Source organism: Falco cherrug, chromosome 3 (genome assembly GCF_023634085.1).
Source record: "Falco cherrug isolate bFalChe1 chromosome 3, bFalChe1.pri, whole genome shotgun sequence".
Classification (NCBI taxonomy): domain Eukaryota; kingdom Metazoa; phylum Chordata; class Aves; order Falconiformes; family Falconidae; genus Falco; species Falco cherrug.
The window spans coordinates 4,616,742-4,639,314 of record NC_073699.1 but is presented as its reverse complement, the minus strand read 5'-3'; the positions used below and the strand labels follow the sequence as shown (position 1 = coordinate 4,639,314).

The 22,573-nt window shown below is 42.6% G+C and overlaps 1 protein-coding gene across 1 annotated transcript in view; it reads left to right on the top strand.

Moving 5' to 3' along the window:
* The window catches only part of COL22A1 (collagen type XXII alpha 1 chain), a 237,305-nt gene that overhangs the window by 203,019 nt on the left and 11,713 nt on the right, over positions 1 to 22,573 (top strand). The window contains exons 44-57 of the mRNA XM_055706167.1: positions 4,810 to 4,854; positions 5,303 to 5,350; positions 7,383 to 7,496; positions 7,675 to 7,728; positions 9,960 to 10,013; positions 10,826 to 10,879; positions 12,386 to 12,439; positions 13,735 to 13,788; positions 14,587 to 14,640; positions 16,547 to 16,600; positions 17,199 to 17,243; positions 18,208 to 18,261; positions 19,279 to 19,332; positions 21,916 to 21,969. Of these exons, the coding sequence (XP_055562142.1) occupies positions 4,810 to 4,854; positions 5,303 to 5,350; positions 7,383 to 7,496; positions 7,675 to 7,728; positions 9,960 to 10,013; positions 10,826 to 10,879; positions 12,386 to 12,439; positions 13,735 to 13,788; positions 14,587 to 14,640; positions 16,547 to 16,600; positions 17,199 to 17,243; positions 18,208 to 18,261; positions 19,279 to 19,332; positions 21,916 to 21,969 (792 nt within the window). The remainder of the gene's footprint in view (positions 1 to 4,809; positions 4,855 to 5,302; positions 5,351 to 7,382; positions 7,497 to 7,674; positions 7,729 to 9,959; positions 10,014 to 10,825; positions 10,880 to 12,385; positions 12,440 to 13,734; positions 13,789 to 14,586; positions 14,641 to 16,546; positions 16,601 to 17,198; positions 17,244 to 18,207; positions 18,262 to 19,278; positions 19,333 to 21,915; positions 21,970 to 22,573) is intronic.

Here is a 22,573-nt window from a genome sequence, read left to right as displayed (position 1 = left end):
CAGTCTCTTGTCCTGCTATTAGCAGTGAGGGCACCCATTTAATAGGGTCTTTCTATATTTTGATTGAGCTAATTTTAATTAACATAAACATTTAATTAACCACTTTTAATTATGTTAATTAATTATGACAACTAAGTTCCAGTATTACCAGGAAGTTAATCTTCCCCTGCATTTGTTTTCATAATTACAAAAACTTTGTGGATGCATACATTACTGCCATTGGATCTGAAAAGCAAAGTTTTCTGTTCTGGGGTTGATTTTCCTATACAGTTCGAAGGGCAGTTCCAAGGAACCTTTGTGTTCATTTTAGGGTACATACACCCCAAACCAGAGCACATTTATTAAACCTCCTATTGGCTTTTTATTCCTGTGACTTATAACCTATTTAAACTACTGCATTTCAAGTTTTATTTTCAGTCTTGCAATAGAATTAGCCCACCATAAGCCTATGTGACTGGTTTCCTTATACACTTTTTTATTTTCACTTACATCACTTACCTGAGCATCGTTTTTCAGCATGTCATCTGCACAGCTTCCATCAGTTCCATGTTAGAGACCATTCCTGTGTGTCACATTTTGCAGACTGACAGAGTACTCTGTATCCTGTGCACCATGCCTCCTCATTGCTGACATCTTTTTCCAGCACTGCTATGCTGTACCAGCCATTGGATATTCCACTTTGTGCCAGCTGCTGTTGGCTGCAAACTCCTGAAAGTGTTCAAACTTAATGAGCTTTCCAATACTGGTTGTTATTTGGGTCTGTGCATGCTCCCACATTGCATTAGCAGCGTCTCTTTTCTGTGCCATGCAGGGGGTTTTTTGGCAGAGTCTTTTAAGTACTTTTTTAATTTTCTGGCTTTCTCTTTTCCAGTTCCCTCCCTGTTAGTCAGCTTGTCAGATGCAGTTATACCCTCCAGGCCTTCCTTCTAGCATTTTCATGTTGTTCTGAGCAATGTTTGCAGCTTGGCCCTTGTTGTCAGCCTTTTCTAATTCCAGGCCTCTGTAGTCCAGCAAACTTTCCTCTACTTTGGACTCTGCTTCCAGTTGCCTGTTCTCTGAGAATACAATGTGTCAGAGTGCCATCATCCTACAGCCGCTTTGTTCATTTCAGCTCAGATAAGCATTCTTGAAAGAACACTCTCTTTTTGCAGTCCTGTGCCTTTCAACTGTTTGGCTTTTCTCGGGATACAGTAGTTTTCAGATTTGTCAGTGTCATGGTTTAACCCCAGTCAGCAACTACCATGCAGCTGTTTGCTCACTCCCCATCCACCCCCAGAGGGATGGGGAGGAGATTTGGGAAAGAGGTAAAACTCGTGGGTTGTGATAAGAACAACTTCATAATTAAATATTTAAAATAAAATATAGTAATGAAAATTAATATAATAAACATATATATATAAATGAAAAGTAATAACAATAAAAATTGTAATGAGAAGGAGAGTGAGGGAGAGGAATAAAATCCAAAATGGGAAAAAAACCCAAATGATGCTCAGTACAGTTGCTCACCACCTGCTGACCAGTCCCCCAGCAGCCATCACAAAGCCTTACCCAACTCCACCTAGTTCATACACTCAGCGTGGCATTCTGTGGTATGGAATATCCCCGTGGCTAGTTCAGGTCAGCTGTCCTGGCAGTGTCCCTCCTAATTTCTTGTGTCCCTTCACCCTTCTCACTGGCAGGGCCTGAAAAACTGAAAAGTCCTTGACTTAGTATAAAGATCACCTAGCAACAACTAAAAATATCAGTGTGTTATCAACATTATTCTCATCCTAAATCCACAACACAGCACTGTTCCAGCTACTAGGAAGAAAATTAACTCTATCCTAGCCAAAACCAGGACAGTCAGCCGTGGCACATAGCTTAATTTCTTACCCTGGCTTATTTGGACCCTATTAAAGACATCACCAGCTCCACATCATACACTGTTCAAGAAAACAGGCCCATCCCTTTTCATCTCGGTGCAGTCTGATACCATATGGATATCACAGCCACGCTTAAATCTTTCCCAGGATTTCAGTTTCAGTCACTCCCTTCTGTATCTTTTTTAATAAAAAAGAAGTCTTTTCCTATATTCTTCTTTAAACGCTCAAATTCCACTGCTAGTACCATGTCACGTTCCAGATCCAGAAGCAAAAGGCTGTCAGCAAGCCCTGTGGTAGAAATAGCTTATTTATAGCTACGTTATTAGTCAGCATGAAAGACATTTCTGAATTTTCTGTGTTGCTTTCTGATCCAAGATGATTGTCATGGCTCAAGTCTTTGCGTTGCTTTGCACTCCTTAAAGCAAGTGCTGTGTGTCTTCCTGAACAAAGTAGGTCTGGGAATGCACAATCTGTGTAACTGTTATTTAGGCAACCCTCCTTCCACTTACAGAAGTGGTTGAGAACCACAGTGCAGAGGGTGCCAGAAGCATGACCTGAGGGTTAGCATCTGTGAGAGAGAAGGGACTTTGGGAACATCCCACAATCTTCTACATTCACATAGCTGCTCTGTGGAAAAAGCAAAACTATAAATTGGTATAATGTTTCCTTATATTTACTCAATTCCTCAGAAGGACACTTGTGGGGAATTATGAGCTAAGAATCTCCTTCAGGCCATATCTTCTCTTGGTTCCCACCTGTAGAAGGTTTAGTTCCTCAGGAAACAAGCTTTCATCCATGGAGTTCAGTACTACTTCAGTTCCACTTCAGCTCCACTTCAGTTTGTGTTTAATTTTAAGCTTTTAAAGTCAAGGTAACTGAAGGGTTGTTGTTCACCCTGAAGTGTTTAATGTGGACATAGGAAAAGAAGAATCAATGTATTTTCCCATTTTCTCTCTCCTCTAGCAAGAGGTACGAGATTTCAGTTATAAGTGAGATACAAGGATGTTGTGGTTTAACCCCGGCCGGCAACCAAGCCCCACACAGCCGCTTGCTCACTCCCCCCACCCAGAGGGATGAGGAGGAGGATTGGAAACGAATGTAAAACTCAAGGGTTGAGATAAGAACAATTTAATAGGTAAAGCAAAAGTTGTGCACAAAGCAAAGCAAAGCAGGGAATTCATTCCCCACTCCCCATGGGCAGGCAGGAGCTCAGCCACCCCCAGGACAGCAGGGCTCCAGCACGTGTAACGGGTACTCAGGAAGACAAACGCCATTATGCCACATGTCCCCCCCTTCCTTCTTCTTCCCCCAGTTTATATACTCAGCATGATGCCATATGGTATGGAATACCTCTTTGGCTAGTTTGGGTCACCTGTCCTGGACATGTTCCCCTCTGGCTGGCAGGGCCCAAGGAACTGAAAAGTCCTTGATTCAGTAAAACATCACCCAGCAACAACTAAAAACATCAGTGTCCTATCAACATTGCTCTCACATCAGAGCCAAAACACAGCACTGCACCAACTACTAAGAAGAAAATTAACTCTATCCCAGCTGAAACCAGGACAACAGATGAAATTCAGGTTTGCTTTATAGCTATAATCATGGCGTAGCAGGGTATCCCAGCTTCACCTGTGTGCACACACAGTGCACTTAAATGTTTAATCCCCAGGTAGCCAAGTAACTCCCCATCTGGTCATCTGCATAAATAATACAGTGAACTGATTGGAGAGAACGGACCACCTGATGAACAGAATACCAGTCTCCTTCCTGGCAAAGAATTTGGCCAAGTTTTAAAGCAGCTTTCCAGGTGGAAATTTTGGATAGTCTCAGAGTCACCTAAACAGCCCCTGCTGGGCCTAGACCTGTTGAAAACCACTACTCGGATTAACATCCTCACTGGGGAATCTGGCACCATGCCAGAGACCTCTCCAGGTGCATCCTTGCAGAATCAACAAAACTGAACACAGATAAGATGTGTTAAAATGGTCAGTAGAAACCGTTCCTGCAGATGCAAAAATGGTCACGTAGGGCAGCCTTCTGTATCTGGTTAAGATACAAGATATTTTGTATGTTCTTTAAGATACTCAGTATGGATAGAACACACATATGCTTGAGTGATGACACAGAGTGACAGCCAGGTGGATACAGGAATTTAACAGAGAACGGTCTGGGGAAATCTCACCGAGTCCAACTTAAAACACCACTGCAAGGATGTTTGCAATGCAGATTTCTGTCACAATCTGGACAGTGACCAACTATCCTGTTCAAAAGATTTGGTTTCCCATTTGAGAATTACTTTATGAAAGATTCAAAAATAACCTTTCGTTTTGTTTGGTTTGTTGTCGGTTTGTTTTTCTTTTCACAAACTAATGACTTGCTAATGACAGGCAAGAGATGCTCATTCAGGGGTGTGTGGGAGTGTCCTTTTTCCAAACCATGACTTCCTGGACCTTAAATTCTAAGGAATTTATCATCATGTCTACGCCTTCACCTCAGGGAAACTGATACCAATACAACCCCACAAACAAGCAAAAAGGCTCATTGCTATTTCAGGTGCAAGGGATTTGTTTGCAAAGCTTGTGCAAAGCAAGGTCTTGATTTTGAATGTTACAGGTGTCTTAAGGGATTTAAAGCTTCATCCTTCACACTATTGCAGTTCATAGTGTTTCCTGTGACCAGAAGACAAGTTAAAGCAATTCCAGTCTTCGTGTGACTCAAATGAATTTAACAAAATCACATGGTAGATAAATGAGATTTAGGAGGGATTCAGACGATGTTAAAGTTGCAGATATTTAAAGGAGTTTACTGTTTGTCATGTGCAAGAAGCAGTGGTGCTTAGTGGAAAAAAGTAAAATATGTGCTAGTCCAGAGCAGTCAGCATAGTGTGGGAGCAACCAGGGGGTTATTTAATGATCATTTATAATTTTTTCTTTCTCTTGATCTGTAGGGTGTACCTGGAAACCCAGGGGAGAGAGGACCTCCTGGAAAACCAGTATGTAACTTAACTTCTGTATTATATCTTCCTTTTAACTCAGTTTTCACCCCTACACCTCACCTCAGAAGTGCACTTCAGTGCATTTCCACTGCTGCTTTTCCCAGCAGAGCAACTGGAAAAACCCTAGGAACCACTAAGGGGTTATGATAAAAATACCTGTGATGGCTTTGGAATAGTATGAAAATAACTGGATATCCTGCATGTAAATGAGAGCTAAAATTCTAAAGGCACTTTCGTAGCACCACTATGCAGTGCCCTCAGCAAGAACTCATCTCAGGTGTGATGAAGTGCATTGATGATAGAGGGCAGGAAGTACATTTTCGGTCCAGTGAGTTCTAGGCAGGGCAAAGGAAACTAACGAGAGTCCATAAGCTCGTTCAGGAAAATTTCTTATACATTGATGCCTTTTAAAATTGCCTAAGCTAATGAATTTCTCATTCCACAGGGTTCATCACCCCTGCTCTCACCAGAGGACATAAATCTCTTAGTAAAGGTAATCTCCTTTTGATGATGGTGGGATTTTAAGTGTACGTTTGATTCACATCTGACTAGCATTCTGTGATGGGAAAGTGTCTGAGCTACAAGTGCAAAAGGTGCCTTTAAACACTCTGTCAAACCTTGAGGCTTGCAGGTCTCCTACTTACACTGATATTGGGACACTAGATCACATACCGGAGATCAAAACGCAATGCCTTTTGATTATCCCTAGCAGTGAAATGACCTACAAAGATCTTTATAACTTTGTGTATCTTGCAAAAGCTGTTATTTTCAGCTCTTTCTGAGAGGCATGCGTTCCCAAGGAGAAATAAACTTTGTCCAGTTGCTTTACCTAAACCAGACAATTGAACACATTTTAATAAAATGTCTGATTTTTCACATGTACCTTCAACCGTGACTGAGTAGTCTTGAACTCTGGGTGCAAAGTTAGTTTGCATGGCGCATCTAAAAGAATGCAGGTAATTAACCCCCGATGCACCCATGTTCCAAAACGATGATCTGTCGGTCTGCTTTTAGTGTCCATGAGAGAGTTGTCTGGGAAATGTCAGTGTTTGATAGGTGTTGACTGCAAAATCTTTACAGATTTACATGGGCTGAGATGGGAGATTTTTAAGCAGTCTTGGGACATGGCAAGAAATCCTGCCTTATTGATTAAAAGAAACTAAAACCTCCAGCTTTTTATACCAATCCCATTAACAAAAGGACCCTTTTAAGATTGCTACTGTAAAATGCCTTCATCAAAGAGCTGTCTTATAGAGCCAAATATTTTACTGGAGATTTTACTGTAGGGTATTTTGGGGGATTTCTGATCAGGATAATAGCAAGAGACTGATTCTTGGGCGTATGAGGTCATTTTAAGGTTCCTGTGTTTTCCTCTTTTGATTATGTTCTGATTAAACATACTAGTATGCCTTGCATATTCTTTCTCCTTGGTATTTTTTCACTCCACACTTGGTACAGATCTATATAAAGCAGCACCTTGAAATCCCAGATGAAATTAGGGCTCTGTTGTTTGGAGCATTTCTCGAGCACATATAAGTAGATAAATATGCATTTAGGGACTGAGACTTAGAAAGACAGTTTACCCCACAATTTTACAACAGATCATTGACCGAGCTGGATGTTGGAGCAAGGCCTCCTAACTCTCAGCCTGATGAGCTGCCTGTTGCGCTATGCTGTCTCTTACAGGCAGGATTCACTCCCCTTTTGCTAAAGGGTGTCTGCTTTTGAAATGGAAATGCCATACCCATGGTATATAATTTCCTGAGGATAGCAGAAATGTGAAGACTACTGAGATAATGCTTCAAGAAGTTTTGGAAGGAGGGAGGTAGTAATTCTCTGTGACAGAATTTGGCCAGGACACTGACATTCACTTGATCTTCACAAACTCCATAGGATGAGTTCTCCTTGACCATGCTAGGTGCTGAATACAGTTTCAGTTCTTAAAACAGAGCCCTAATTTCATCTGGGATTTCAAGGTGCTGCTTTATATAGATCTGCACCAAGCGTGGAGTGAAAAAATACCAAGCAGAAACATGCAGAACACCCTTTCTGACATTGCACTCCACCTGGGTTTTCCCTAGCAATCTGCCCTCTGAGCAGTAACCCAGCTTTTGCAAACTGGTGTAGACAGTTTTCTAGTAGTCTTGTAGCTTCAGAATGAGGTTGTTCTTCGTCGTCTTGCTTTGTGGTTCTCTGACCTTCCCATTAGGAGAAGCTTTTCCTTGGTTTCCTGATCATGGATGGTCAGTTAGGATCTGTCCAACTAGAACTGATAGGGAACTTCCCATGGGAGCACGTGTGAGCTCAGATGCTGACCCTCTTTCTGCTCCACACTGCCCTAATTTCGGTTCTGTAAGGCCAAGTGATCCAGATCGTACCCAGCGTGGTCAAACTGTATTATAGCTTGTATACAAGCTATGTATTATTATACTGGCACCACACTGCTGCATTCATAATGGGTGTCTGTAGGGTCTGCTAAGTGCCTTCCATCTATGGCTAATTTATTTCTCCATCTTCCTTCCTAGGATGTGTGCAGTGAATGCCCTCCTGGCCCACCAGGACTAACAGGCATCCCAGGTTTCAAAGGTGATAAAGGTCTCCGAGGACCACCAGGTAGAGATGGCCAAGATGGGAAAATGGTAAGAGAGCTGGGGAAGTGACCATGCCTTGGATGTGCTATAAACTTGGTTTTCTTATAACATTTTTGGATGGTCGATTTTTTTTTTTTTTTCATCAGCAACCTACTGAATCTTTTTTAGATGTCTGTGGAGTCAATGGTCTAAACTAGTGTTTACTTCTACCTTTCCTGCGTTGCAGGGGAATCCTGGTCCCAGAGGTCCTGCAGGCCCACCTGGGCTTGATGGCCCAAAGGTTGGTTGGTTTTCTTTAGTTGTTTAAAAAACTTATTTGTGACTAGTTAGTACACTGGCTAACACAAGATCTTGGTGGTATCTATCTATGTGTAAAGAGGTAGGACTGGCCTGCTGGGTGGGCCCTGTACTGGCAATTCACTGGGTGCCACATGCGAGCAGAACTGCACAGCTCCCCACATGAACACTGCATTACCTAAATAATGTCTGCTACCGTCCAGTTGTTCTCACACGCACACGCATACACACACATGCACAGAGTGAAGGGCCTGATTTTTGATGTTGAATTCCATTACATTGGTGTTTTGATGACAGATAAGGACTTGAGAGTAAGTTTAAATTCAAATCAGTTGAGGAAGAAATTAAAGCCTCAGCAATAGCCACCCTGCCTGTCCCTCTCTTCTTTGAATACTGTATGCTTGAATCATTTAAATTAAGGATGATGCATTGGCCTACCGGACTCTATATGCACTATCTGCCATAGTGGTTTTATCCACGGACTGAATATTTCCTGAAACATGCTATAGGAATTTTATATAAATATATAAATAATAAAGGAAAAATCCTTTCAACTATATAGTTCTGCCTAACAGTCTAGGGACACAGGCCAACTTCCAGTGTCTGAAGGATTCTAATAATGTCACATTTCAAGCATTTCCCATGAAGAGGTCTGGCATCAGTCTGCTCACAATGCCAGTGCCTGGTCACAATCAAAACCTTTACAACTGCCTAATCTGAAATAAATCAGAACAAATCAATGAAGGAAGAGATAAGATGATTTCATGATGGAGCACAGTTTCCTCCAGACTTGCCCACATTACTGACCTACTGTCTTAAAATAGCTTCTACTGTTTTAACATCTTTGTATTTGCACTTATGAGTGTACGACAAGTTAATAGAGAGTCATGAATTAATCTTATATCTTGCAATTAAAAGTGTGGTAGGGAAGGCAGTAGAGTCTCAAAAGTAAGTATAGGGTTGATCAAAATGAAAGTATGTTCCAGGATAAAATTTGCAAAGGAATCAGTAACCCATAAAGATAATAACTAGCAGAAATGTGAGGTAGTCTGAGATACACCATGTCAGCAGCTTTCTTATATGCTATGAGAAATCAGAGATTTGGGCAGCAAGATTGAATGTTTAGGTGAAGTAACAGGACCAATTTTAAACTGTACATGTGCATGTAAAGTAAAATCAAGTAATTGATTAACAGTCTAACTTGCATTCAGTAAAAAGGCAGATACACAGAGTTTGCAAATGTTAAAAGAAAATACGTAAGACCCCTAAGAAGGCACAAAGACAGTCTTTGCGATTCCTTTCTAACATTAAGAGGATCCTTTCAGAGGAAGACTGAAAGAGCTCTGCACTTCTGAAGATGTAGTATATTTTTCTTAACACCATCCAAACTAGTGCTAGGTCCTATTTTGAAATAGAGCAGTAGAACTGCACATCTTTGCTCATGAGCAGCTTCATGCCTTCTGGCAATATGAATTAGGCCTCTTTTAATTAAGAAATAGCAGCCTTCCCTCCCCCCACTTGTCTCCTAGCTCCCATGTTCTAACCAGAATATTATTTCCACGGCCAGTAATTCATTAGTGCATTGTCATAATTTGTTCTTCATCATCTCAGTATTTTTCACTGTATGAGACTCATTTTGCCTTACTTTAAGCATTGGTAATACAGGCACCTACACTTGCGTTAGCTGTCTCTGTTCTGTCATCGCTAGGAAAGAAGAGAGAAAGAGAAAGAGAAAAAGAGAAAGAGAAAGAGAAAGAGGCACTTTCTGGGTATGAATTTTCTCACTGGGCCTTAGAAATGCAAATTTTATTGCAGCTCTCTCTGAAGGGAGAGCAGATTACTAGCTCATAGTGTGGACACCTTTGTTGGGCCAAATGATTCCTTAGCGATATCCGATTTAGTGAAGTTCCTAACAACCTGTCTACTTTCTAACGAGGTGTAAGTCCTCTTCATGTACATGAGACTACATCACCAAAAAAATGTGCTATGCTGGGACTGTTCAAAGGCCATTCTTCACATATATTCCTGGCTCCAACATTAGTAGTGAAAGTCTAGGGAAGAATTGAAGAGGAGGGCAAGCAGGACTCAGTCCTAATTTGTGATTTTAATGCTCAAATCTCCAAGTGCTTTATGAAATAGGTCTAAAAGCTGATACAATAGTGAATCTAAGTGACTTTCAGTGGCTTTTTTTTTTTTTTTTTTTTTCATTATCAGGGTGCTAAAGGAGACCGTGGTATGACTGGGGATGCAGGAGAAAAAGGTGAACAGGTAAAAACAGTGTGTGCTTTCCAGCAGTGCCATCACTGTGATTGTTCCTTCAATAACTCATGTGACATCTGTAGAGGAATATCCTTGTCAAAGGCAGAGGAGGAAGGTGGGAGCTCTTCATCACTGATAAACCTCAAATGGGCTATGCTGAACAGTGGAACTATAGCAGTCTTCCACAGGCTTCCATCCCTATCTCCAATAAAACCCTTCCCGTATGATTGGTTTCCTCACCTCTAGATCAAATGCGGTCTATTCTCTACAATACCTGACTGGATAATGCCTAGATGAGATCTGGGAGGTCAGATGTCTTTGGGTTGAAAAAGCCAGTGTTTCTGTCTGACTTAGAAGATGAATGTAAGGATGACTTCTTTTAGAAGAGACTGAGATGCCACAGGAAAGAGGAGGATGGTCTAAATTAGAGCAAACTTTCATAGTCAATTTTGCCAAAGGCTGAGTCAATAGCTTAAGGTGCAAATAAGCACTTCAATGAGATTTGTAGACTCTTTTAAAGAGGTTTCCTGCCTGACCTCCTGCCTTGTACAATTCCACAGTATCTGTTGTCATCTTCCATTAGCTTAGACTGAAGTACACATTAGAAAAAGTACACCTTAAATTTTACTATGTTTATTTCTGAAATACATGCTTTAAGAAATAAGGTTTTGCTTTAAAAAGCCATGGTTCTTTACTTCCTTATAACCAGCTTTCTGTGTATTGTCTCATTTTGATGTTGCCTCACAATGTTCAATCACCAGTTAACTTTTATACAACTAGAAATGTGCATAATGCGTAAAGAAACTCTCTTTTTTCTGCAGGGCCACCCTGGAATGCCCGGCTTCTCGGGGGCTCCTGGAAACCCTGGTCCACCTGTAAGTTCCTCTGTTGCAAAGATAGTCCTGTACTTTCCTTATTAATAAAGGTTGTTGCAAGCTCCACGGGGAAGAAGACCGTTCCCATCTGTATGTGCATTGTATTTGCCTTTTCCAGTGGGTTCCAAATGGTCCCCTGGGTGTCTTAGAGTTCTCCTCTCATGATAATTACTATTTAATACATTAGCCACTTCTCACTGCTGGCTTCAACTCACTCTGTAAATTGATGCTAAGCTTCAGTCACCCTCTTTATACAAGGCAATGATGATGCAAACTCTTCCACAGAGACTACTTAGTAGTGTGTATATAGCTGTTTTCTTTTATGTGAAATAAGTTGTCATTCTAGAACCAGCAGATCTAAGAGTGTTGTAATTCTCAATTTTATGTGGTGGTATGAGACTGGATTTTCCCCAGTTTTCATATCCTATGGGTTACTTTTGAATGTAAAAGCCTCTTACACATGTCCCTCTCCATCACTGTCCTTCTCATTCCTGATTTTACTGTCTCTGCAAATACAGAGGTGACAGTGCAGAAGCAGGGCTGAAATAACTTGGCTCTCCTGCTTGTGATAACATTGCTTACGCCCTCCAAGAGATGGGACTTTTCCTGAGTGAAGGCCTTTTCTTTCCAAACCACCTTTCTTTGCCCAGTCATCACTACTCATATTGCTGCTTACAGTGCAGTTTGGCTCTGCCATGCTGAGGGTGTGCAGCCTTTGTCTGTTCTGGGGATCAGCACAGTCTCTTCAAAGCTGAATTTACATTGCACTGACTAAATGACAAGAGGTACCAGAAAAGAGGATTAGGTTAGAATTCTGTTTTCAGATGGTAGCAGTGCCTAAAGGATGCTGAATGCTTTGTCACTGGGACAACATGTGGGCTTGCTTTGTGGGTCATTCGCTGTCCCAAGAGCATTATTTAAGCAGTTAATAACACAGACACATTTACTGTGTCTGTATTAACCTCATACTGCCACAGCCATAGGGCTATTCTAGTAGGATTAAAACTCTTAAAATTTTCCTATGAGACCCTCTGAATAGACTCACAGTCAAAGGAAATGTGCAAAGTAAAACTGAGCCTGTCAAAGCAGAGCACTATGTGATGTTATCCAAGATACTTTTTCTTCAACTTTTGCTGACTTTTTCCTCTGTCTGCGTTGACTTGTGGCTCCAGGATTTTGTCTGCCACAGCATGTGCTTCAAATTGGTCCCATAATTTCTGTTCTTTAGAGTTATTTTTGTCACAAGATTGGGTTTTTCCTATTTCCCCCCTATTTTCAGAAGGAAGAGCCGGGACCAAACTCAAATATCAGACTATTTTTGGCTTTGGAGACTGATTGCATGCAGAGGTTGGCACTGCTTTTCTGTGATGAATGAAGAAATGATGGAATAAATACTGAACTGAGTGACTGAAGAAAACGTCAGTGTTGCCAGCTGTGGTAGGGAGTGTGTTGACAAATGTACAAATGTGTTAATTACTCATGTAGTTTCTGCTTTATTTTGTTCAGGGACCAGATGGGGCACCAGGACCAATGGGACCAGCAGGAAGCCCAGGAGACATAGTAAGTTCTGAGCTGTGTGTTTCACCTACATTTAGATCTGTGAAGTAAAGCTGAGCTGGAGCCCATGTAATGTCCTTTGAAATCTTTCCAAAATATCCAGCCTGAATCAACTCTACATCTGCAAGTAGGACCTCCACAAATAACCACAGATGACTCTGTTCTTGCAGATTTGTTTACGCACCAAATGAAACTCTGAATTAGCCAAAATATAATCCAGTCCATGGGACTTCTGAGGAGGTTTTTGCACCTCTCATCTGTCTGTCCTTGTTATTAACATCTCTTAGCCTCTAGAACGGGATGACTAAATCTGTTGGGATGCTTCGTGACTCAGGCTAACACCTGAATGGTGCATGGGGACTGTCAAAATGAAACTAGCAACTTGTTGAAGGATGTCATGGCACAGACTGCTCAGAAGCCAGAACCTGAGACCATTCCCTAGCACCAAAGTACTAATACAGATGTAATTTTTGAGAAGTCCGTGAAGAATTTTGCTACAGCTGTTCCATTTGAAGGGTGTTCAGATGCTATGTTATAGTAATACATCAGAAAACCCTGGGGGGGACAGGTAATCTGATTGATGCTAACTTCAGGCTGAAGAGGAAAAAGTGAACCTTTCCTGAGTAATGCATGCTGTTGAGCTGGAACAGTTTAAGATTGTGTAATTCTGTGATTAATTTCTAGAGCAGGGTTTCCTAATGAGCAACGTGCCTTTTTCGGATCTATTTCAACCAGAACTTCATCACAAGTGAACAGTGATGGTCCTTCTGATTATGAAATCAGTGAGCAATCAGAGCATAGACAGGCTGGCTTAAATTCCCTTTCAAATGGATGATCGAGGTTGAGACACTGAAAGACCTGGGACGCTATTGTCCAGTCCTATGAACTAAGGAGATTTCTTGGGACTGAGGGCAAGGCACTAGTCAAAATTACTCATTTGATAGGTATAAAAAACAGATCTTCTACTTCCCGGCTAGATATCACATGCAGGAATTTTAGGACTAAAAACAATTAAACTTCAGAAAAAAATTACCAGTGATTTCAGTGGTTTCTCTATCTGTAACAACTTATAGCTAATACTGGATATTGTATACAAAAAGAAAGCCTCCAGTTTAATTGAGAAGGAATTCAAGGAAACCTTGTACACTGTGTGACATGGGCTACAAGACCAGCTTCCCACAGTTGTCCCTTGTCAGACTACATATTTGATAATGTGGAGTCTATCTATCTTCTATCTTCAGCTGACAGAAGCATCTGAGGAGCTTGTCTGACCCACGGTGTTTCTGCTTTATTTCCAGGGTAAAGATGGCCCTCCAGGTCCACAGGGCCCACCAGGGTTGCCTGGACTGCCAGTGAGTGCAATTCAGCTCCTTCTAATTCAATACATCAAACTGTTAATAAACACATAGGTGTGTAAAACAAGAGGTGACATTTCTGAGGTGTTTTGAAGGCTATGCACGATCTGTTATGGTATCTGTTATGTTGATGTTGTGTCCTTGGCTGTATTTGATCACTTTAAAGCTAAGTGTTAATCACCAGGCTGAATCAGGTCTGTTCCTTATCTGTCTCCTCACTGGAAGAAATACTATTATGCAAAGCACAAAAACCAGCTAATAGCTCTAGTTTAAGGGCACAAAAATTCATTGAATGAAATACTGTCTTTATCTCAATCCACAGTCAAAATAGTCCCTTTGCACTGACTCAAGTTCAAGTGCATCTTGGACATAGACTCTTCTCTTCTGGAAAATGTATTAGTATAAAATTTGGGGTTTTTTAAATCTGTCATGAGGATGGGCCAGAACTATTTCCAGTGTAAAGCAGCACAGTTGAATGAAGATAATGGCATTATAATGTTATATAACAGCTGTTTTCAGAATCCTGTTTTAAGACTGTTGGGGTGCTTGCCTTGCTGCAAAGGAGAAAACCCCTTGGACTTGCCATGCTGGAAAATGGAAGTTTATGTTGTTGTGGTGTGGCCAGGAAAGGTTTATGGCTGAGCTATAGTAATAGGGAAGTTTTTGGAGGATTATGCAAATTCAAGTATGCCACAATGAAGCAGAGCTGTCACCGTGAAACTCGCACTGACAAAACCCACGCCAATCTTCCCTGTTGACTCCTTCCTTACACCCTGTTTTGCATTTCATTTACAGGGCATTGCTGGGAATGATGGCAAAGATGGCAAGCCAGGATCTCTTGGTGAACCGGTAATGTAATTTAAAATTGTTTTGCTCAGGCAATCAGAGCCTGCTTCCAGTTATTGTTTTTGGATCTGTGGGTGCCTTGAGGGAGCGTGGAGCCTGTTTGCACATCTGTTTTTTAACACCAGAAGGACTATATTGTCTCAAGTAATTTATAAGAGTTACACACTAGCGATCTTGAAAAGAAACTGGGTTCTTTTACAGCTACCATAAATACACTAAAACTTAGTGATTCCACTTTTACAGCTATCGTAAATATCGCAGAGAAAGAAGGTTGTCTTGTAACATTAAACCTAGTGATCCATTTTTTACGTAGAAGATTATGGGGCATAAAAAGTTTAGAGGAGGTGTCTTTAAAAAAGCCTTTTCTGGATTGCTCTGTGACAGTTCTGTTGTCCAGGATTAGAGGTTTTATATTTGATTTTCTCTACTTAGTTTACACTTGCATTTGCTGAGGGGGGAAAAAGCTGAGCCATGAAGTTGTCAGCCAAAAGGAAACGTTAATAAATTGGGCAGTGAAGGCCATTCCTTGCAGCTGTGTTTGTTGTATGAACAACGTGCTTCCAGTATCTGCCATTGCCAGCCTTTCTGTACCTTGTAAATGGAACTTAGTGGTTCCGGAAGGAACCACCAGTTGTGGTGGTCTGACCCTGGCTGGGATGCCAGGAGCCCACCAAAGCTGCTCTATTACTTCCCCCTTCAATTGGACAGGAAAGAGAAAAATATAATGAAAAGCTCATGGGCTGAGATAAGGACAGGAAGACATCACTCAGCAATTACCATCACGGGCAAACCAGACTCAAATTGGGGAAATCAGTTAATTTATTACCAATCAAATCAGAGTAGGATAATGAGAAATAAACCCAAAACTTAAAAACACCTTCCTCCCACCCACACCTTCTTCCCAGGCTCAGCTTTACTCCTGATTACCTTCTCATCCCTAGCAGTGCAGGGGACTGGGAATGGGGTTGCAGTCTGTTCATCACATGCTGTCTCTGCCATCCTCACACTCTGCTCCAGCCCGGGGTCCCTGCCACGAGAGACAGCCCTCCATGAACTGCTCCAGCGGGAGCCCTTCCCATGGGCTGCAGTTCTTCACCCCCTGCCCCGGGGGAGGGGGCTGCTCCCCCGGGGGCTCCATGGGCCGTGGGCGCCGTGGGCACCGTGGGCTGGGGGGGAATCTCTGCTCCAGGCCTGGAGCAGCTCCAGCCCCTCCTGCACTGGCCAGGGGGGCTACAGAGATGTTGCTCTCACATACTCTCACTCCTTTCTTTCTGGCTGCGATTTGTTGCACAGGGTTTTTTTCGCCTTCTTAAGTATTTTACCCCCAAGGCGCTACCAGTGTTGCTGATGGGCTCAGCCTCGGCGAGCATGGGTCTGTCTTGGAGCTGGCTGGCATGGCCTCTATGGGACATGGGGGAAGCTTCTGTCAGCTTCTCACAGAAGCCACCCCCTGCTACCAAAACCTTGCCAGGCAAACCCAATATACTAGTCATTAGGACAGCTGGTGTGGGGAGCAGCACTTGTCACAGCAGCTGCAGGCAGTTGTGTAGTTGCATCAAAACACCTGGTTCCTATGTGCAGTTGCTGATTTTGTATATGCTGACTAGGTGTTGGTGCAGTTCTGTGCATTACCCCTCTGACATTAAAGCCTGTAAAGGTGCAGCAGTCCAAAGGTGTAAGCTGCCTTTGAACCTGAAAGGCTGTGTTCCTGGCAGTGCAGGTAGCGGTATGTATGGGCCTGTCTGTCACTACTGTCCTCTTTGCACGCTCACACTCCGGCATTGCGGGAGGAACCCTGGGCAATCACAGTTCTCAGTGCTGTTACACCCAAGGGAGAAGAGCATGAAGTCTTCAACAGCAGAGAGATGGACCTAAGACTAACAAACATGAACATGATTGTTTCTCATAGGGAAAGCCTGGAGAACCAGGGCTCCCAGGCCAGGAGGGTGCCAGAGGCTTACCGGTAAGTGCTGCTCTAAAGGGTTCCATCCAGTCACTCTTCTGTACTGTAGCTTTTGTTGGGCAGATGAGGTACGTTACTGATGCAGACATATACCAAGGAGCTGGCCTGGTTGAGAATAGTCATGGCATTGTGAGTAAATAAATAACTAAATAAATAATTTAACAAAAATTGAACACAGACATTTCCAAATCCTTCACACTTGGAGTGGGTCCCTTATCTAGAAGTTAAAGCCACAACCTCATGACACCCCTTCTACCAGAAGGCATAGTCACATCTGTAGCACTTGGGTTCTGTTACATGTCCTCTGAAAGGATGGGGACAATGAAATTTAGGGTTAAATAATTTATTAGCTAGTCACAACAGGAATACACACACTACAGTCTTGGTCTTGCAGTGTAAGGAGCTATGGAAAGCTCTTCCTGTGATGTGACCTTTCCTAATCGCTCCCTGGGACATGGCAACTCTATGCTGACCAGTCCCCAGTAATCTTAGGCAAAACTAGGATGGAAGGTTTTTAAGTAAACGTTCAAGCTAGACTTTTCTTAGTGTTTTGTGCATCATAGTAATAGATAATTATTGACTTCATTCTCATTTGTAGGGTTTCAAAGGTCAGAGAGGAGATACAGGTCCCCCAGGTCCCCGGGTAAGTAATGTGTACCTCCCATATGATCCGCTGGAGAAAGACTGTGTGAATTGAAGTTGACCTTTCTGAGGCAATAGGTTAAAATGATGCCTGATCTGTTTTTAACTTGTCTGTTTTCAACTACAACTCCATGGGCCACACCTATGGCATAAAATCACAGCAGCTGTCTTCATTCCCTCTGCTGAAGTTCTGGTTCTGAGCAAGGTGAAGCAGGTGGTAAAGCTGAGTGCTCTGATGCTCTGCTTGAGAGAGCCCCTTGTGAGGAAGTTCAAAGGATGCCTCCATACCACATCCCTCGGGTATGAATGCTGACATACAAGATAAGGAACCCTACTGCACTTGTTGGACAAGCATCTATCAGCTCTCCTTCAAAAATGTCTAAGAAGGGCAAAATAAGTTCAGGAACAAAATTTACAGAGGAGAGAATAGAAATGTCTCTAGCCGTTCGACTTGGTTTCCTGTGGATCATAAAACCCAAAACTCAAGTCCTGCATGAAAAGTTGGTCTTCTTTCTGTTCTGAGCCATACAGTACATTCAATAATCTCCTTGGTATAGAGAGTGGAATACAAAACTGTGAATATCCTTTTGCCTAATTCTGGCTTTTCACAGGGAGATAAAATGCTCTGCCTGCAGGAGAGTAGCTGAAAAATGTAGTTCTGGAGTTCCTCATCTCTTCCTCATGGTAGTTTCTGTATCATGAATAGGTTGGCAGCTTTCAGTGACCGCACTAGCCATAGCAAATATTCTGCTGGAAAGGAGTGTACTGTCTTGTGCACCACTTACAGAAGATGCTGTATATGTTTATAGGCTGTGTGTCGTGTATGATGAACAATGCTCTTGTTGGCTTGAAAAAAGTTTTCACTGAGCTCAGTCCAATATTGCAGAAATCCCATACTGCTTATGGTGTTTCTGGTCTGTCTTTGACCTTGAGCTGATCTTTTTTTTCTTTTTGCTGAATTGCAGGGGGAGCCAGGTGTGACAGGCCCTGCTGGGCGTGAGGGGCCACCAGGGAAGGATGTAAGTGTACTATTTTGAGCAGAAACTAATCTCCTTCTCCCTGACAAATGAAGTTTTTAATTCACAGCAGCCCTGACCTAACAGCTGCAGAAACTGCAATAAAGGGTGAATTACTGCAGCAGTGCACAGGGAATGATTTGTGCAAAGGTCGTTAGGGTAACAAAGAATTTGAGGGCTTTGTCACTGCTCAGCTGCTGACGCTAAAATGTCAGCTATATCTTTGGAAAAGCAGAGAAAGCTGTGTTGTTTGAGTCCCAGGCTGTGCTGCATAGCCACGGACCTGCTTTCTGCCACCCCATTCCAAGCAGCACTTCAATTTGCAGGTCCCACTGGGCCAGGTTCTGCCGTGCTTCCTCTGCCAAAGCTGTACCTTACTGAGTGCGTAGCTGCACTGAGATCTGGGAAACGCCTGTGGAATAAGATGCTGCTGCTCAGAGGAAAAAGAGGCAGTATGAACAGATCCTCTGACACTATTAGTGTCACATGCAGTCAGGTAACAAAGTCCTGGGAGAGTGCAGCTGATGTGGGATCCTGCTGCAGCTGCTGAGCAGTGTACCCAGAGGCTGATGGGCCACTGCCCTGGGACTTGGGGAAGTGGTTTCTCATTTGCTCACTCCTTGTATCACTGGAAAACTGTTGTGCTGTAAATGGTCCCCTACAAAGGAAAATGGAAGATAGAACTAAGGGAACCCCTCAAAGAAGAAAGAAGCAGGTCTGAAGTTGCCCTCAAGAGAGAACAAAGTAGTCAGTTCTTGAGAAATACTAGAGAAATCCATCTTTAAGATAACCTGATAATAATGGTTTCTGCCTGTAATCTGCCTGTAAAGTGATAGATGTTTAAAATTCAAAAGACTGGTCTTCCTCATGCATAACTGAAAAGGGATAGTGAGCCTCCTTGAATGCTGTTTCCCCCTAATATATGAACAGTGTAATTTAGTAGGGACATTTTAAAATTCCCGTTTGCTCATCTTTATGTCAGATCTTTCTCACTCACCAGAATATGGTTCTTCATTTCAGGGTGATACTGGTCCCATAGGACCACAGGGCCCTCGAGGACTCAGAGGTCCGCCGGTGAGTTTTCTGTCCTGACAAGCCATTTTTGGAGGTACATTGTGTATAGTGGGAATGTCCTGCAGTCCAGAACTCTGGTTTGGAAGGAGAGTCTTAAGCAAGATTCAGGTGATGTTTGATTAAAATATTTTGCCTACTTCGAGAAAGACAAATCAGAATGATTGCTAGAAACTGGTGAAGACTTCTGATACTGCAGTGGGATGATGGTTGCTGACTGAGTGGGAAGAATGGTTTAATGGATTCTGCCAGGACTGCAGTGTCAGAACTGTTCATATTCCACTCCTGCCTCTGGCATCTCCCTCGTTTCTTACAGTGCCTCAGTTTTCAAAAGTAGAGACTAACTGTGGGTGCCCAGTTAGAGATATGTGGGGTCCAGTTGTCATACTATTCATTTTTCTCACGCTTTCTGTAAACTATTCTTTTTTCGGGGGAGGGGGGAAGCATAATTTTAGGAAAATATTTGTTTAACTGTAGAGTTTTATTACAACTTCAGTGGAGAAATGGCAATTCAGTTGACATTTCAGAAAGTGTCATTTGGAATGGTTGAGAAATTACTTTTATTAATTTCATGGTTTTTTCAATTCTCTCTTGAAAATCAACCCTTTCCAAATTTGAATGCAGGTCTCTCTTGCTGAACCTAGGCACATCTTTAATATGTTGCAGTGAGTGATTTTGTTTCCTATTTGGAAGACCTGCTAGTGAAACAGATTCTACAACACGTCTCATAATCAGAGCAAAATGCTGATTCAACTAGCAATGCCAGGAGCTGGAGCGGCAGGTCCCTCTGAGCTGGGAGGGTAGGGGTTTAAATTAGAGTGCAGGAACATATGGAGAGCTCCTGTATCTACCTTGTAATTTACCTCATTATTCCTGTACTGCTGGCATCGCTCACTAATGCGTCATGCCCCTGCACAACACTATCAATGAATAAAAAGATTTGAGAAATCAGAAATTATCATAACTCCAGGCCATATTGTTCTTTGGAGAAGAGATGCTTGGGGTTTTGCATGTTGGGGGGCAAAGTATCAATTTCTCTTGTTCTTCCTCTGCTTTGTTTCTTCTCTAATAAGGAGCGTGAGGCATGATTTTTGGAAATTGCCAGCAAAAGGGCTGCTCTTTATGGTCAACTCTAATGCAGGGAAAAACATCACTGCTTGGCGAGTTGGGAGGAAAGAGGAACAGGGTGTAGAATTTCATCTCACCCAAATTTAGTTGGTGTAGATGGTCAGCTTAGGTACTTCGATAAGAAATGGTGAGAAACAGGTCCTTTTAAAGGATGATTTGGCTTATTCTGAGTTGTCTGGTGTCAGGCAAGGATCAAGTGCCTCAAGGCTTTAAAACAAGTGTTTTTCTCCATTTCACAAAAAAAGGGGAAGCCTGAGATGATTAGAAAATAGATGCCTAGCCTCTGGACCCTGATTCAGATGGTAGCCCTGAGAAGATGATAGTAGACATAATTTGCTGGACCTACCTCAATTGTGGGAGAGAGGAAGTGCGGTAACACAGGAAGGTGTGGGGGAAGCTGCAGATATCTGCCAGCTAGTGCAGAGCAGTTTAACCTTGACCAGTGAGTTGCCAAGAGGTGCTTCAAACATGGACTAAAGGGGCCAGTCTGAACACTGGTGACTTGGAGCAGCTCCATCCATCCAGGAGGATGCTGCATATGATAAGGATAAAAGTGAGGAAAAGGAGGAGAAGAAAGAGTGCTGCCTTGGTCGTCTTCAGACTAGGGGATTTGGGTCCACATCTCTCAGTTTTTGTCCTGAGATGGGGTCAGCCATGCAATCAGGGATGCAGAAATTGTGGGGTCAATTGAAAATAAGAGATCCTTACTCTGCAGTCTGCCAAGAGAGGAGACTGGACAACACTAAAGAAATCCCTGCTGGTGCAGCAGTAGGTGGATATTTTTAACTGTTGCATGTTGTGGTTTAACCCCAGCCAGCAATTAACTACCATGCAGCTGTTTGCTCACTCTTCCCCTCCCCCTGCCCCCAGCCCCAGTGGGATGGGGAGGAGAATTAGAAAAAGGTAAAACCCATGAGTTGAGATAAGAACATTTTAACAATTGCAATAAGTTTAAAAAACCCCAACCAATAACAATAACAACAACAACAATAACTATAATTAAAAGGAGAGAGAAAAAGAGAGGAATAAAACCAAGGGGGGAGGGAAAACCCAAACAAGCGATGCACAATGCAGTTGCTCACCACCCACTGACGGATGCCCAGCCAGTCCTTGAGCAAAAATTGCCCCTCCAGCCAACTCCCCCCAGTTTATATACTGAGCAGGATATTCCATAGTATGGAATATCCCTTTGGCTAGTTGGGTCAGATGTCCTGGCTACACTCTCTCCCAGCTTCTTGTGCACATCTCACTGGCAGAACATGGGAAGCTGAAAAGTCACTGACTTAGGCTAAGCACTACTGAGCAAGGATTGAAACATCAGTATGTTAACAACATTGTTCTCATGCTAAATCCAAAACATAGCACTGAACCAGCTAATAAGAAGAAAATTAACTTTGTCCTAGCTGAAACCAGAACATAGTATACATTACTTCACTAATCTTTTTCCTTTTGACACAGGGCAAGAATGGATTGCCTGGATCTGCAGGAGAACCTGGCCCAGCAGGTAACCCTGTAAGTACCACAAAGGGAAACTCATGCACCAAGTAGTTATGTCAAGGAGAAGTGACTGATGAAGTACAGATGGGGTGGATTATGTGTAGCTACTTACCATCCCTGAAGTTGCCATGTGTGAAGGTCGCTGATCTGAAAATCAGTGGCTGGCCATGACATTGAAGGGGGGTTTGGCTATGTTCCTGAAACTGAGCTGCTAGCTGGGTCATCATTTTTCCCAGCAGAATTTAAGTGTTCGTGGAAAAAAAACAAAATGAATGATTAACTGGTATGGAAAAAAGATTGGCATGCCTCAATTTCACCAGTAGCTTTAATTTTGCCAAGCATAGAGTGTGCAGCCAGCAGACGGTTGTCACAAGGAAGGAGAGGGCCTCAGGGAGTTGGCAGACTGCCATCGAGGAATAGCAGCAGCAGAAAAATCCTCCCCAGGCACTTGGGGAAAGAGCAGACAGTGGGCAGTAAACCAAGATCACTAAGCAGAATGAAACACCCCTGGGGGCATCCTGTGTAGAAGAACAGCATGGTAATGAAGAGCTGTAAGGAGGACAGTGAGGAGCTGGTTGGGTTTTTTGTGGTTTTTTTTTTTTCTCTGTTTTGCTGCTGC